Consider the following 15000-nt stretch of genomic DNA (forward strand, 5'->3'; position numbering starts at 1 on the left):
TCCTGTGGGGACGGCTGCTGGGCGGGACTTTATTGAGAACATTAGAAACACGTTCATGAGGCTCGTGTGTTTGTTCAGATCCCTGAGTCGTGAGCGTCTCTAAAGGCGACGCTGAGTCGTGTTTAATGTTTAATGTGTTAAAAACATGAATTCTTTGGCGTTTGGATCAGAGGAAGTCGTGTTTGGTGCGGATCGTGGTCGATGACTCACACGTGTCCGGGCAGAGCGCTCAGACGCTCGCTCAGGTCCGGCAGCAGCACGTGAGCGTCCTGCATCTCCTCACGCTCGCCGCGCCTCGCCGCCACGTAGGCCGTCAGCACGGGGACGCCGCCTGGACCACACACACACACACACACATACACACACAGGTTCACACACACACACACACACACACACACACACACACACACACACACACACACACACACACACACACACACACACACACACACACACACACACACACACACACACACACACACACACACACACACACACACACACACACACACACACACACACACACACACAGACAGACAGAGGTGTACACACACGCACAGACAGAGGTGTACACACACACGTACACACACACACACACACACACAGAGAGGTACACACACAAACACACACACAGAGGTACACACAAACACACACAGAGGTACACACACACACACAGAGGTACACACACACACACAGGTACACACACAGAGAGGTACACACACACACACAGAGGTACACACACACACACACAGAGGTACACACACACAGAGGTACACACACACACACGCTCACACAGAGAGAGGCACACACACACACACGCACACACAGACAGACAGGTACACACACACACACACACACACACACACACACACACACACACACACACACACACACACACACACACACACACACACACACACACACACACACACACACACACACACACACACACACACACACACACACACACACACACACACACGTCAGTCCCGTCTCTCGGAGCAGGGACACAAACAAACTCTGCGGTGGAAGAGCTGGAAACCTTCTCTACAAACTTTCTTGACCTCCGCCCCTCGATCTGTTTCGGCGCCGTGACGCTCGCCATCCTCTCTTCTTCTCTTCCGTCTTCTCTCCTCCTCCTCCTCCTCCTCCTCTTCTTCTTCTTCTTCTTTTTTGTTGGTGGCCTCTAGTGGAGCGGTGAGCGCTGCAGAAACTGGACCAGAAGAAGAAACATGAAGTCTTTATGTGGAGGGAAAACGGTGACACCCGCTCTGACACACCGGGGACACCCGCTCTGAAACACCGGGGACACCCGCTCTGAAACACCGGTAACACCCGCTCTGAAACACCGGGGACACCCGCTCTGAAACACCGGGGACACCCGCTCTGAAACACCGGGGACACCCGCTCTGAAACACCGGGGACACCTGCTCTTAAACACCGGTGACACCCGCTCTTAAACACCGGGGACACCCGCTCTTAAACACCGGGGACACCCGCTCTGACACACCGGGGACACCCGCTCTGAAACACCGGGGACACCCGCTCTGACACACCGGGGACACCCGCTCTGACACACCGGGGACACCCGCTCTGAAACACCGGTGACACCCGCTCTGAAACCCCGGGGACACACGCTCTGACACACCGGGGACACCCGCTCTGAAACACCGGGGACACCCGCTCTGAAACACCGGGGACACACGCTCTGAAACACCGGGGACACCCGCTCTGAAACACCGGGGACACCCGCTCTGAAACACCGGGGACACCCGCTCTGAAACACCGGGGACACCCGCTCTGAAACACCGGGGACACACGCTCTGAAACACCGGGGACACACGCTCTGAAACACCGGGGACACACGCTCTTAAACACCGGGGACACCCGCTCTGAAACACCGGGGACACCCGCTCTGAAACACCGGGGACACCCGCTCTGAAACACCGGGGACACCCGCTCTGAAACACCGGGGACACACGCTCTGAAACACCGGGGACACCCGCTCTGAAACACCGGGGACACCTGCTCTGAAACACCGGGGACACCCGCTCTGAAACACCGGGGACACACGCTCTGAAACACCGGGGACACCCGCTCTGAAACACCGGGGACACACGCTCTGAAACACCGGGGACACCTGCTCTGACACACCGGGGACACACGCTCTGAAACACCGGGGACACCTGCTCTGACACACCTGTGACACCCGCTCTGAAACACCGGTGACACCCGCTCTGAAACACCGGGGACACACGCTCTTAAACACCGGGGATACCCGCTCTGAAACACCGGGGACACCCGCTCTTAAACACCGGTGACACCCGCTCTTAAACACCGGGGACACCCGCTCTGACACACCGGTGACACCCGCTCTGAAACACCGGGGACACACGCTCTTAAACACCGGGGACACACGCTCTTAAACACCGGGGATACCCGCTCTTAAACACCGGTGACACCCGCTCTTAAACACCGGGGACACCCGCCCTGAAACACCGGGGACACCCGCTCTGACACACCGGGGACACCCGCTCTGAAACCCCGGGGACACCCCCTCTGAAACACCGGGGACACCCGCTCTGAAACACCGGGGACACACGCTCTGACACACCGGGGACACCCGCTCTGACACACCGGGGACACCCGCTCTGAAACACCGGGGACACACGCTCTGACACACCGGGGACACCCGCTCTGAAACACCGGGGACACCCGCTCTGAAACACCGGGGACACCCGCTCTGAAACACCGGGGACACACGCTCTAAAACACCGGGGACACCCGCTCTGAAACACCGGGGACAACTGCTCTGAAACACCGGGGACACCCGCTCTGAAACACCGGGGACACCTGCTCTGAAACACCGGGGACACCCGCTCTGAAACACCGGGGACACCCGCTCTGAAACACCGGGGACACACGCTCTGAAACACCGGGGACACACGCTCTTAAACACCGGGGACACCCGCTCTGAAACACCGGGGACACCTGCTCTGAAACACCGGGGACACCCGCTCTGAAACACCGGGGACACCCGCTCTGAAACACCGGGGACACACGCTCTGAAACACCGGGGACACCCGCTCTGAAACACAGGGGACACCTGCTCTGAAACACCGGGGACACCCGCTCTGAAACACCGGGGACACACGCTCTGAAACACCGGGGACACCTGCTCTGACACACCGGGGACACACGCTCTGACACACCGGGGACACACGCTCTGACACACCGGGGACACACGCTCTGACACACCGGGGACACACGCTCTGAAACACCGGGGACACCTGCTCTGAAACACCGGTGACACCCGCTCTGAAACACCGGGGACACACGCTCTTAAACACCGGGGATACCCGCTCTGAAACACCGGGGACACCCGCTCTTAAACACCGGTGACACCCGCTCTTAAACACCGGGGACACCCGCTCTGACACACCGGTGACACCCGCTCTGAAACACCGGGGACACACGCTCTTAAACACCGGGGACACACGCTCTTAAACACCGGGGATACCCGCTCTTAAACACCGGTGACACCCGCTCTTAAACACCGGGGACACCCGCTCTGAAACACCGGGGACACCCGCTCTGACACACCGGGGACACTCGCTCTGAAACACCGGGGACACCGGCTCTGAAACACCGGGGACACCGGCTGAACTCACCGGAGTGCGTCGGTTCTGGCAGGTCGTCGAACAGGTCCATTCTGCGGAGGAGCTAGCGTTAGCCAACCAGCTAACTAGCCTAGCAGCCGCTAACAGCTAATAGCTAACAGCTAACGCACCTGTGACGGCTTCAGTGTGCGCGTGCGTGTGAGTTTAAGTGTTTTAAAGTTTAATTAAACTCGTTAAATTATTATTGTCATAACAAGTGAACTCGTTTTATCCGTTTTATCCGTTTTAACCGCAGAAACGATGATTTTTTGCTCCGGAGTGGAACAGTTTAGCGCCAGACACTAGCATCAAGTTACCTAGCAACGACCGTTACACCATGTCCGGTCACAGCCTTCAAAATAAGAGCAACACCGACACGGTCACAGGTCAAAGCCTTCAAAATAAGAGCGACGCCATTTCCGGTCACAGCCTTCAAAATAAGAGCAACGACCGTGACCACCTCCGGTCAAAGCCTTCAAAATAAGAGCGAGACCGACACGTTCTCCGGTCACAGCCTTCAAAATAAGAGTGAGACCGACACATTCTCAGGTCAAAGCCTTCAAAATAAGAGCAACACCGACGCGTTCTCAGGTCAAAGCCTTCAAAATAAGAGCAACACCGACACGTTCTCAGGTCAAAGCCTTCAAAATAAGAGCGTGACCATTTCCTGTCACATCCTTCAAAATAAGAGTGAGGCCATCTCAGGTCACAGCCTTCAAAATAAGAGCGAGACCATTTCCGGTCACATCCTTCAAAATGAAGAAAAAAAAAACACATTCTCCGGTCAAATCCTTCAAAATAAGAGCAGCACCATCTCCGGTGACAGCCTTCAAAATAAGAGCAACATTTTCAGAATATATTTGTATTTTTCCCTGAACACATTTCTTTGGGAATTTTCTCATTAATTATAATCGATTCATGTCAAATTGTATAATTTAATTAATGTTTATTTTAATAATGTAATAGCATGTGAAGTTATTAATTCTTTTTTATATATCATTCATTCATTCATCTTCAACCGCTTATCCCAGGTGACATGTGGCGTGAGGCGGGGTCCACCCTGGACAGGACGCCAGTCTATCACAGGACACATAGAGACGAACAGAGACAGACAACCATTCACACCTACGGGTGATTTAGAGTCATCAATGAACCCAACACCTGCACGTCTTTGGACTGTGGGAGGAAACCGGAGAACCCGGAGAAAATAAATAAATATAGGGGGGTAGGCAAAGTCTCAACAAATGAGCACCTAAGGAAAAAACAATAGGCACACAATTGTTTAAGATCAAAGGGTTCCCGACGTCTGATCGCAACAAAACTAGCACGAGTGCGTTCGGAGACCACGAAATAGGGGGGGTAGCCCAAGTTTCAAGTCTCTAAACTAACCCTAACCCTAAGCCTATCCTTTTTGTGGTTGTTTTGTGTCTCTTTGTAGTTGTTTTGTGTCTCTTTGTAGTTGTTTGTTTCTCTTTGTGGTCGTTTTGTGTCTCTTTGTGGTTGTTTTGTGTCTCTTTGTAGTTGTTTTGTTTCTCTTTGTGGTTGTTTTGTGTCTCTTTGTGGTTGTTTTGTGTCTTTGTGGTTGTTTTGTGTCTCTTTGTGGTTGTTTTGTGTCTCTTTGTGGTCGTTTTGTGTCTCTTTGTAGTCGTTTTGTGTCTCTTTGTAGTTGTTTTGTGTCTCTTTGTGGTTGTTTTGTGTCTCTTTGTAGTTGTTTTGTGTCTCTTTGTAGTTGTTTTGTGTCTCTTTGTAGTTGTTTGTGTCTCTTTGTGGTGGTTTTGTGTCTGTTTGTAGTTGTTTTGTGTCTGTTTGTAGTTGTTTTGTGTCTCTTTGTAGTTGTTTTGTGTCTCTTTGTAGTTGTTTGTGTCTCTTTGTAGTTGTTTTGTGTCTCTTTGTAGTTGTTTTGTGTCTCTTTGTAGTTGTTTGTGTCTCTTTGTAGTTGTTTTGTGTCTCTTTGTAGTTGTTTTGTGTCTCTTTGTGGTTGTTTTGTGTCTCTTTGTGGTTGTTTTGTGTCTCTTTGTAGTTGTTTTGTGTCTCTTTGTAGTTGTTTTGTGTCTGTTTGTGGTTGTTTTGTGTCTCTTTGTGGTTGTTTTGTGTCTCTTTGTAGTTGTTTTGTGTCTCTTTGTAGTTATTTTGTGTCTCTTTGTAGTTGTTTTGTGTCTCTTTGTAGTTGTTTTGTGTCTCTTTGTAGTTGTTTTGCGTCTCTTTGTAGTTGTTTTGCGTCTCTTTGTAGTTGTTTTGTGTCTCTTTGTAGTTGTTTTGCGTCTCTTTGTAGTTGTTTTGCGTCTCTTTGTAGTTGTTTTGTGTCTCTTTGTAGTTGTTTTGCGTCTCTTTGTAGTTGTTTTGCGTCTCTTTGTAGTTGTTTTGTGTCTCTTTGTAGTTGTTTTGCGTCTCTTTGTAGTTGTTTTGCGTCTCTTTGTAGTTGTTTTGTGTCTCTTTGTAGTTGTTTTGCATCTCTTTTTAGTTGTTTTGCGTCTCTTTGTAGTTGTTTTGTGTCTCTTTGTAGTTGTTTTGTGTCTCTTTGTAGTTGTTTTGTGTCTCTTTGTAGTTGTTTTGCGTCTCTTTGTAGTTGTTTTGTCTCTTTGTAGTTGTTTTGCGTCTCTTTGTAGTTGTTTTGTGTCTCTTTGTAGTTGTTTTGTGTCTCTTTGTAGTTGTTTTGCGTCTCTTTGTAGTTGTTTTGTGTCTCTTTGTAGTTGTTTTGTGTCTCTTTGTAGTTGTTTTGCGTCTCTTTGTAGTTGTTTTGTCTCTTTGTAGTTGTTTTGCGTCTCTTTGTAGTTGTTTTGTGTCTCTTTGTAGTTGTTTTGTGTCTCTTTGTAGTTGTTTTGCGTCTCTTTGTAGTTGTTTTGTGTCTCTTTGTAGTTGTTTTGTGTCTCTTTGTAGTTGTTTTGTGTCTCTTTGTAGTTGTTTTGTGTCTCTTTGTAGTTGTTTTGCGTCTCTTTGTAGTTGTTTTGTGTCTCTTTGTAGTTGTTTTGTGTCTCTTTGTAGTTGTTTTGCGTCTCTTTGTAGTTGTTTTGTCTCTTTGTAGTTGTTTTGCGTCTCTTTGTAGTTGTTTTGTGTCTCTTTGTAGTTGTTTTGTGTCTCTTTGTAGTTGTTTTGCGTCTCTTTGTAGTTGTTTTGCGTCTCTTTGTAGTTGTTTTGCGTCTCTTTGTAGTTGTTTTGCGTCTCTTTGTAGTTGTTTTGTGTCTCTTTGTAGTTGTTTTGCGTCTCTTTGTAGTTGTTTTGCGTCTCTTTGTAGTTGTTTTGTGTCTCTTTGTAGTTGTTTTGTGTCTCTTTGTGGTTGTTTTGTGTCACTTTGTAGTTGTTTTGTGTCTCTTTGTAGTTGTTTTGCGTCTCTTTGTAGTTGTTTTGTGTCTCTTTGTAGTTGTTTTGCGTCTCTTTGTAGTTGTTTTGCGTCTCTTTGTAGTTGTTTTGTGTCTCCTTCTGGGTGTTTTGTGTCTCTTTGTCGTTGTTTTGTGTCTCTTTGTAGTTGTTTTGCGTCTCTTTGTAGTTGTTTTGTGTCTCTTTGTGGTTGTTTTGTGTCTCTTTGTAGTTGTTTTGTGTCTCTGTAGTTGTTTTGCGTCTCTTTGTAGTTGTTTTGTGTCTCTTTGTAGTTGTTTAGTGTCTCTTTGTAGTTGTTTTTGTCTCTTTGTAGTTGTTTTGTGTCTCTTTGTAGTTGTTTTGTGTCTTTGTAGTTTAGTTTAAGTAGAAAAACATGGAGAAATACAGTATATATAGAGAAAATAACGCAAATATAAAATAAATGAATGAAAACAGGTCAAAATAAATTCAAAATAAACAAAAATAACAATGCAAATATAAGCAAACACATTTAAAATAAAATAAAAAATCAAACAGGTGAATTAATACAAATGTTAAAACATAAAGAAGCTTTTTAACTCATGTAACGTTTGATGAATGCAGTCACTTCTGTGTGTGTGTGTGTGTGTGTGTGTGTGTGTGTGTGTGTGTGTGTGTGTGTGTGTGTGTGTGTGTGTGTGTGTGTGTGTGTGTGTGTGTGTGTGTGTGTGTGTGTGTGTGTGTGTGTGTGTGTGTGTGTGTGTGTGTGTGTGTGTGTGTGTGGAGCTGGTGCAGGTGCAGCGCTCCACACTGACCTACATCTGTCACCGTCCACATCAACAGAGATGATGGAGGCAGTGGATCCTCTCAGGCCGGCGATGCTGCGTGCTGATTGGCTGCTCCCCCGGGCGCCGCCCCGTCAGATCAGACGGGTAAATGTGTGCGGACGCGTCTGAGCCTCAGATCTGCATCATCTCTCTCCTCTGCAGGAAACACTGAGAACTCCTTTTTCCTGCGCTCTCACTGGACCCTGAAGTACCCTCAGAGCGCTCGTGTTTACCGACCGACGGCAGAGTCTGTGAACGCACCACGGAGGTCATCTGGAGTTTGTTTGTTTGTTTGTTTGTTTGTTTGTTTGTTTGTGAAGCTGCTCTGGGGTCAGGTCCAGGATGGAGCCGACAGACGACGATCACTTCATCCGTCAACAACAGTGAGAAACAAACGATCCCTGCACCAGTTTGTGTCTTTGTAGTTGTTTTGTGTGTCTTTGTGGTTGTTTTGTGTCTCTTTGTAGTTGTTTTGTGTCTCTTTGTAGTTGTTTTGTGTCACTTTGTAGTTATTTTGTGTCTCTTTGTAGTTGTTTTGTGTCTCTTTGTGGTTGTTTTGTGTCTCTTTGTGGTTGTTTTGTGTCTATTTGTAGTTGTTTTGTCTCTTTGTAGTTGTTTCGTGTCTCTTTGTAGTTGTTTTGTGTCTCTTTGTAGTTGTTTTGTGTCTCTTTGTGTTTGTTTTGTGTCTCTTTGTGGTTGTTTTGTGTCTCTTTGTAGTTGTTTTGTGTCACTGTGGTTGTTTTGTGTCTCTTTGTGGTTGTTTTGTGTCTCTTTGTGGTTGTTTTGTGTGTCTTTGTAGTTGTTTTGTGTCTCTTTGTAGTTGTTTTGTGTCTTTGTAGTTGTTTTGTGTCTCTTTGTGGTTGTTTTCTAGTTGTTTTGTGTCTCTTTGTAGTTGTTATATGTCTCTTTGTGGTTGTTTTGTGTCTCTTTGTGGTTGTTTTGTGTCTCTTTGTAGTTGTTTTGTGTCTCTTTGTAGTTGTTTTGTGTCTCTTTGTAGTTGTTTTGTGTCTCTTTGTGGTAGTTTTGTGTCTCTTTGTAGTTGTTTTGTGTCTCTTTGTAGTTGTTTTGTGTCTTTGTGGTTGTTTTGTGTCTCTTTGTAGTTGTTCCGTGTCTCTTTGTAGTTGTTTCGTGTCTCTTTGTAGTTGTTTTGTGTCTCTTTGTAGTTGTTTTGTGTCTTTGTGGTTGTTTTGTGTCTCTTTGTAGTTGTTCCGTGTCTCTTTGTAGTTGTTCCGTGTCTCTTTGTAGTTGTTTTGTGTCTCTTTGTGGTTGTTTTGTGTCTCTTTGTGGTTGTTTTGTGTCTCTTTGTAGTTGTTCCGTGTCTCTTTGTAGTTGTTTTGTGTCTCTTTGTAGTTGTTTTGTGTCTCTTTGTGGTTGTTTTGTGTCTCTTTGTGGTTGTTTTGTGTCTCTTTGTGACTCCAGGAAGTGTTTGAGCACCTCCTTCTCTCTCTCCTCAGCCTCTCAGACTCTTCGTGTCCGGCTGATGAAGCTCCGTCTCCGGCCTTCCTCCTCCCCAGCCCGGCCTCGTCTTACGTCGACTCTCCGACGGGATCTAGTTCCAGCGGCGGAAGCGTCGGAGGCAGCGTCACGGCGTCGGAGGCTTCGCTGCGTTTCTCGCCGGTGCAGCCGGACTCGTTTTCAGCCCAGGTGAAAAAAGAAACACTGTAAACAAAAACAGCAACACATGTGGATCAGTCCGCCGCAGAAAATAGTCCCCAACAAACGCGTGTCCTCGATTAAGCGCCACTTCTCTGTTTTCTGTCCTGTTGAACTGAAAATCTCCGGGTTTATGAAACAAAATGAAACAGAAAAAAACATTATTTATCAAAAATATGTTTGTTATTTTAGTCCGCACATGTTTCAGGCATTAAAGTAACTTTGCGTAAAACGAAACATTTAAAAACATTTAATTTAAACGTGATTTTGTCGTCCAAAAGATCAGGAATTAATATGAATAAATGAATTATTAGGCCATTAAATGCAGCAAAAACAAATAAAAATAATTCTTGACATTAGAAGAATTACTTATTAATAAATGTATAAAATTTAACATAAATCATTATTAAAGTTTTAATTAGATCCTTTATTTATTTACAGTTTTATTAATTCTCCTATTTATTTAGTTTCCTAATTAACTTTCATTTAAATTCATGTTTTTATTATTATTTATTATTATTTATTTAACATGATGAGGAAATGTTATAATAATAATAATAAAGAAATCTGATGAAATGCACAAATAAAACACAGCTTTTGATCGTGTAACGAAGGTGGACGCCATCCTGAGGGGGGACTTCCTGTCCTCGATGGGCGCCGTCGGCCCGAAGACGCTCTGCCTGGTGTGCAGGGACTTCGCCTCCGGGTCCCACTACGGCGTGGCGTCCTGCGAGGCCTGCAAGGCGTTCTTCAAGAGGAGCGTCCAAGGTGAGAGAGGATGGTTTTGCATCTATTTTTAGTCATTTTGCATCTTTTTGTGGTGGTTTTGCATCTATTTTTAGTCATTTTGCATCTTTTTGTGCTGGTTTTGCATCTATTTTTAGTCATTTTGCATCTTTTTGTGCTGGTTTTGCATCTATTTTTAGTCATTTTGCATCTTTTTGTGGTGGTTTTGCATCTATTTTTAGTCATTTTGCATCTTTTTGTGGTGTTTTGCAACTATTTTTAGTCATTTTGCATCTTTTTGTGGCGGTTTTGCATCTATTTTTAGTCATTTTGCATCTTTTTGTGCTGGTTTTGTTTCTATTTTTACTCATTTTGCATCTTTTTGTGGTGGTTTTGCATCTATTTTTAGTCATTTTGCATCTTTTTGTGCTGGTTTTGCATCTGTTTTTAGTCATTTTGCATCTTTTTGTGGATTTTTTCGGGGTCTAAAACAGGTTTAGTGTCAGTGTCGCGTTGAACACGGATCAGTGGCTCAGTGGCTCAGACGGCATCAGACTAACAGCATCATTGATTAGTGTGTGAGCTCCAACATCAGACCCCAGAAACAAACTCACAGCATTGATTTCCGTCATCGGAGCGCGTGAAAGTGATTAAACATCTCTGCTGAAGCGAACAGAACTCTGCCGAGGCCGCGGGATTCAAACCGACGTCACATTAATGTAAACTCTACTTTAAAGTGTGAAATCTTGTCTTTGCAGGGAAACATTCACATTTAAAACCTTATTTTGTTCGTACGAGCGAGATACACCGGGCTGTGGTCGTCTGTGTCGTTGGGTGAGGATGTGACACGGTTGAACTTCCTGTTTGTGGTTACCTAGGCAACATCGAGTACAGCTGCCCGGGGATGAACGAGTGCGAGATCACGAAGCGCAGAAGGAAAGCGTGTCAGGCGTGCCGCCTCCACAAGTGCCTCCAGGCCGGGATGATGAGGGAGGGTACGTCAAAGAGACACGAAACAACCACAAAGAGACACAAAACAACCACAAAGAGACACAAAACAACCACAAAGAGACACAAAACAACCACAAAGAGACACAAAACAAACACAAAGAGACACAAAACAACTACAAAGAGACACAAAACAAACACAAAGAGACACATAACAACCACAAAGAGACACAAAACAACTACAAAGAGACACAAAACAACTACAAAGAGACACAAAACAACTACAAAGAGACACAAAACAACCACAAAGAGACACAAAACAACTACAAAGAGACACAAAACAACTACAAAGAGACACAAAACAACCACAAAGAGACACAAAACAACTACAAAGAGACACAAAACAAACACAAAGAGACACATAACAACCACAAAGAGACACAAAACAACCACAAAGAGACACAAAGCAACCACAAAGACACACAAAACAAATACAAAGAGACACAAAACAACCACAAAGAGACACGAAACAACTACAAAGAGACACAAAACAACTACAAAGAGACACAAACAACTACAAAGAGACACAAAACAACTACAAAGAGACACAAAACAACTACAAAGACACACAAAACAACCACAAAGAGACACAAAACAACCACAAAGAGACACAAAACAACCACAGTGACACAAAACAACTACAAAGAGACACAAAACAACCAAAAAGAGACAGAAAACAACCACAAGGAGACACAAAACAACCACAAAGAGACACAAAACAACCACAAAGAGATACAAAACAAACACAAAGAGACACAAAACAACTACAAAGAGACACAAAACAACTACAAAGAGACACAAAACAACTACAAAGAGACACAAAACAACCACAAAGAGACACAAAACAACTACAAAGAGACACAAAACAACTACAAAGAGACACAAAACAACCACAAAGAGACACAAAACAACTACAAAGAGACACAAAACAACCACAAAGAGACACAAAACAACCACAAAGAGACACAAAACAACTACAAAGAGACACAAAACAACCACAAAGAGATACAAAACAAACACAAAGAAACACAAAACAACTACAAAGAGACACAAAACAACTACAAAGAGACACAAAACAACTACAAAGAGACACAAAACAACTACAAAGAGACACAAAACAACTACAAAGAGACACAAAACAACTACAAAGAGACACAAAACAACCACAAAGAGACACAAAACAACTACAAAGAGACACAAAACAACCACAAAGAGACACAAAACAAACACAAAGAGACACAAAACAACTACAAAGAGACACAAAACAACTACAAAGAGACACAAAACAACCACAAAGTGACACAAATGCACCTTTGACACTCGTCTGTGACTCTTTGATCTGAACGGACTCGGACCGTAAACGTCGTCTCTGTGCTGCAGGAGTTCGTCTGGACCGCGTGAGAGGAGGACGGATGAAGTACAGGCGCCGGGCGGAGACGGGTCTGAGTCCACGCAGCTGTCAGCCAATCAGCAGCCGTGAGTCCAACCGCAGACGCCGACGGTGAGAGCGCTGAACGTTAAACGGCGTCGATGCTCATCGCGATCTCTCTTTCAGGAAACAAGGTGATCTCCCATTTACTGCTGACTGAGCCCGCCCCCCTGGCCGCCAACCAGGACGACTCGACCAATGACGGCGGCCTGCGGACGCTGCTGACGCTGTGCGACCTCCTGAACCGGGAGCTGCTGGTTCTGATCGGCTGGGCCAAACAGATCCCAGGTACACGGTTCGATCTCCCGACAAGGAAAGTCAGACAAAGGTTTGGCAGAGGGAAAACTAGCGTGACTGTTCCCACAAAAGTCGTAAAATTGTGACAAAAAAAGTCGTAATATTTGAGAAAAAACGTTTTAAGATTTTAACAAAAACGTCGTAATATTTCGAGGAAAAAAGACGTAAGATTCTGAGAAAAAAGTCGTAAAAATTTGAGGAAAAAATTGTAAGATAGTAACAAAAAAGTTGTAATATTTCCAGAAAAAGTCGTAAGATTGTAACAAAGTCGTAATATTTCGGGGGAAAAAGTCGTAAGATTGTGAGAAAAAAACTTACTATTTCAAGAAAAAAGTTGCAAGTTTGTAACTAAAAAGTTGTAATATTTCGAAGAAAAAGTCGTAAAATTTAGAGGAAAAAGTTTTAAGTTTGTGACAAAAGTCGGAAGATTCTGAGAAAAAAAATCGTAAGATTGTAACAAGAGAGTCGTAAAATTTCGGGAAAAAAGTCTTTAGATTGTAACTAAAAAATCTTAATATTTTGGGGATAAAAGTTTTAAGATTGTGACAAAAAAAGTCGTAATATTTAAACGAAAAAGTCGGAAACTGACTGTTCCCCCTAAAAGTTGTTCAATTATGAAAAACAGTTACAAGTTTTTTATTAATTAGGATTTTTAAATGTAACAAATATTTTTCCCACAGTTATAAAATCTCTGCAACTACAAAATATTTTATTTTAATTAAGAAATAATTTAATTTAATTATAACAACTTTTAGATACGAAATCCTGTTTTCTTCAATTACGAAACTTTTAATTTTAAGTATGAAATATTTTATTAAAGTTACAAGATCATTTCTCTTAATTACATTTTTTATGTACAAAATATTTTATTTTTATTAAGAAATAATTTAATTTAATTATAAGAACTTGCAGATACGAAATCCTTTGTTTTTTATTTAATTATGAAATAATTCATTTTAAGTTTGTTACAAGATCATTTTTCTTAATTACAATTTTCATTTTGCACAAAATGTTTTGTTTTAATTAAGAAATAATTTAATTTAATTACAAGATCTGTTTTCTATTCTTTAATTATAAAATCCTTGATTTTAAGAACAAAATATCGCAGTTACAGGATAATTATTTATTATTTTATTTATTATAAGATCGTTTTTCAGTCTTTTGTATTTTTTTTTACACAAAATAATTTTTAACATTTTTAGTTATTTTCTCTTAAAGTCGAAACATTTTGTTTTGTTGATGTTTTTTTCTTTTATTAAATATAAAATAAATATAAATATTTTCCTTTAATCATTAAAAGTGTGAACTCGGCCCCGCCCCCTCTCGCCTGCTCGGCCCCGCCCCTCTCCCCTGCTAACCCCGCCCCCTCTCAGGATTCTCCGGGCTGTCATTGGTCGACCAGATGTCTCTGCTGCAGAGCGGTTGGCTGGAGGCGCTGCTGGTGGGCGTGGCCTGGCGGTCGCAGGGCGCCGCGCGGGAGGAGCTCGTGTTCGCCGAGAACCTGCAGCTGGACGAGGCCGAGTGTCGAGCCGCGGGATTGGCCGAGCTGTACGAGGCGCTGCGTCACCTGACGGCGAGATATCAGGCGATGAACCTGAGCCCCGAGGAGGCGGTGGCGCTGAAGGCCGTGGCGCTCGCCAACGCTGGTACGACCACACGCACAGACGCTGCAGAAGGGTCCGGACGGTCGTGATGTTTCTGTAGAAACGGTTCTTTTAACGTTAACTTTTTACGTCACGACATTTCAACGACAGCTTCGATCAGTTGAACCTTTTTCCCGACCTGCGGACGACGTAACGTAACGTAGCGTAACGTAGCGTAACGTAACGTAACGTAACGTAACGTAACGTAATGTAACGTAACGTAACGTAACGTAACGTAACGTAACGTAACCTAACGTAATGTAACGTAACGTAACGTAACGTAACGTAACGTAACGTAACGTAACGTAACGTAACGTAACGTAACGTAGCGTAACGTAACGTAACGTAACGTAACGTAACGTAACAGCTCAGTATCAGCGCTGGAGATCGGTTTGTTGGTTCCGACAAAGCTGGCAGAAGGAAAATGGGCGTGACTTTCCCCCAAAAAGCTGTTTAACTGTGACAAAAAAATCGCAATATTTCGA

General features: G+C 44.1%; 1 protein-coding gene and 1 pseudogene across 2 annotated transcripts in view; one reads left to right on the forward strand and one right to left on the reverse strand.

The window, feature by feature from the left end:
• Positions 1–3965, reverse strand: part of ilkap (integrin-linked kinase-associated serine/threonine phosphatase) — a 7681-nt gene extending 3716 nt beyond the window's left edge. The window contains exons 1-3 of the mRNA XM_083914010.1: positions 3672–3965; positions 1043–1213; positions 211–331 (exon numbers count right to left, since the gene is read on the reverse strand). Of these exons, the coding sequence (XP_083770136.1) occupies positions 211–331; positions 1043–1213; positions 3672–3711 (332 nt within the window). The 5' untranslated portion in view covers positions 3712–3965. The remainder of the gene's footprint in view (positions 1–210; positions 332–1042; positions 1214–3671) is intronic.
• A 4136-nt stretch (positions 3966–8101) lies between these two features.
• LOC310947353 (steroid hormone receptor ERR1-like) overlaps positions 8102–15000 on the forward strand; it is an 8878-nt pseudogene continuing 1979 nt past the window's right edge. Inside the window, exons 1-6 of the transcript in view lie at positions 8102–8142; positions 9214–9403; positions 10027–10180; positions 11017–11133; positions 12527–12863; positions 14246–14518. The product of the transcript in view is annotated as a steroid hormone receptor ERR1-like (transcript). The remainder of the gene's footprint in view (positions 8143–9213; positions 9404–10026; positions 10181–11016; positions 11134–12526; positions 12864–14245; positions 14519–15000) is intronic.

The sequence above is a fragment of the Echiichthys vipera genome (assembly GCF_963691815.1).
Source record: "Echiichthys vipera genome assembly, chromosome: 5".
Taxonomy (NCBI): Eukaryota; Metazoa; Chordata; class Actinopteri; order Perciformes; family Trachinidae; genus Echiichthys; species Echiichthys vipera.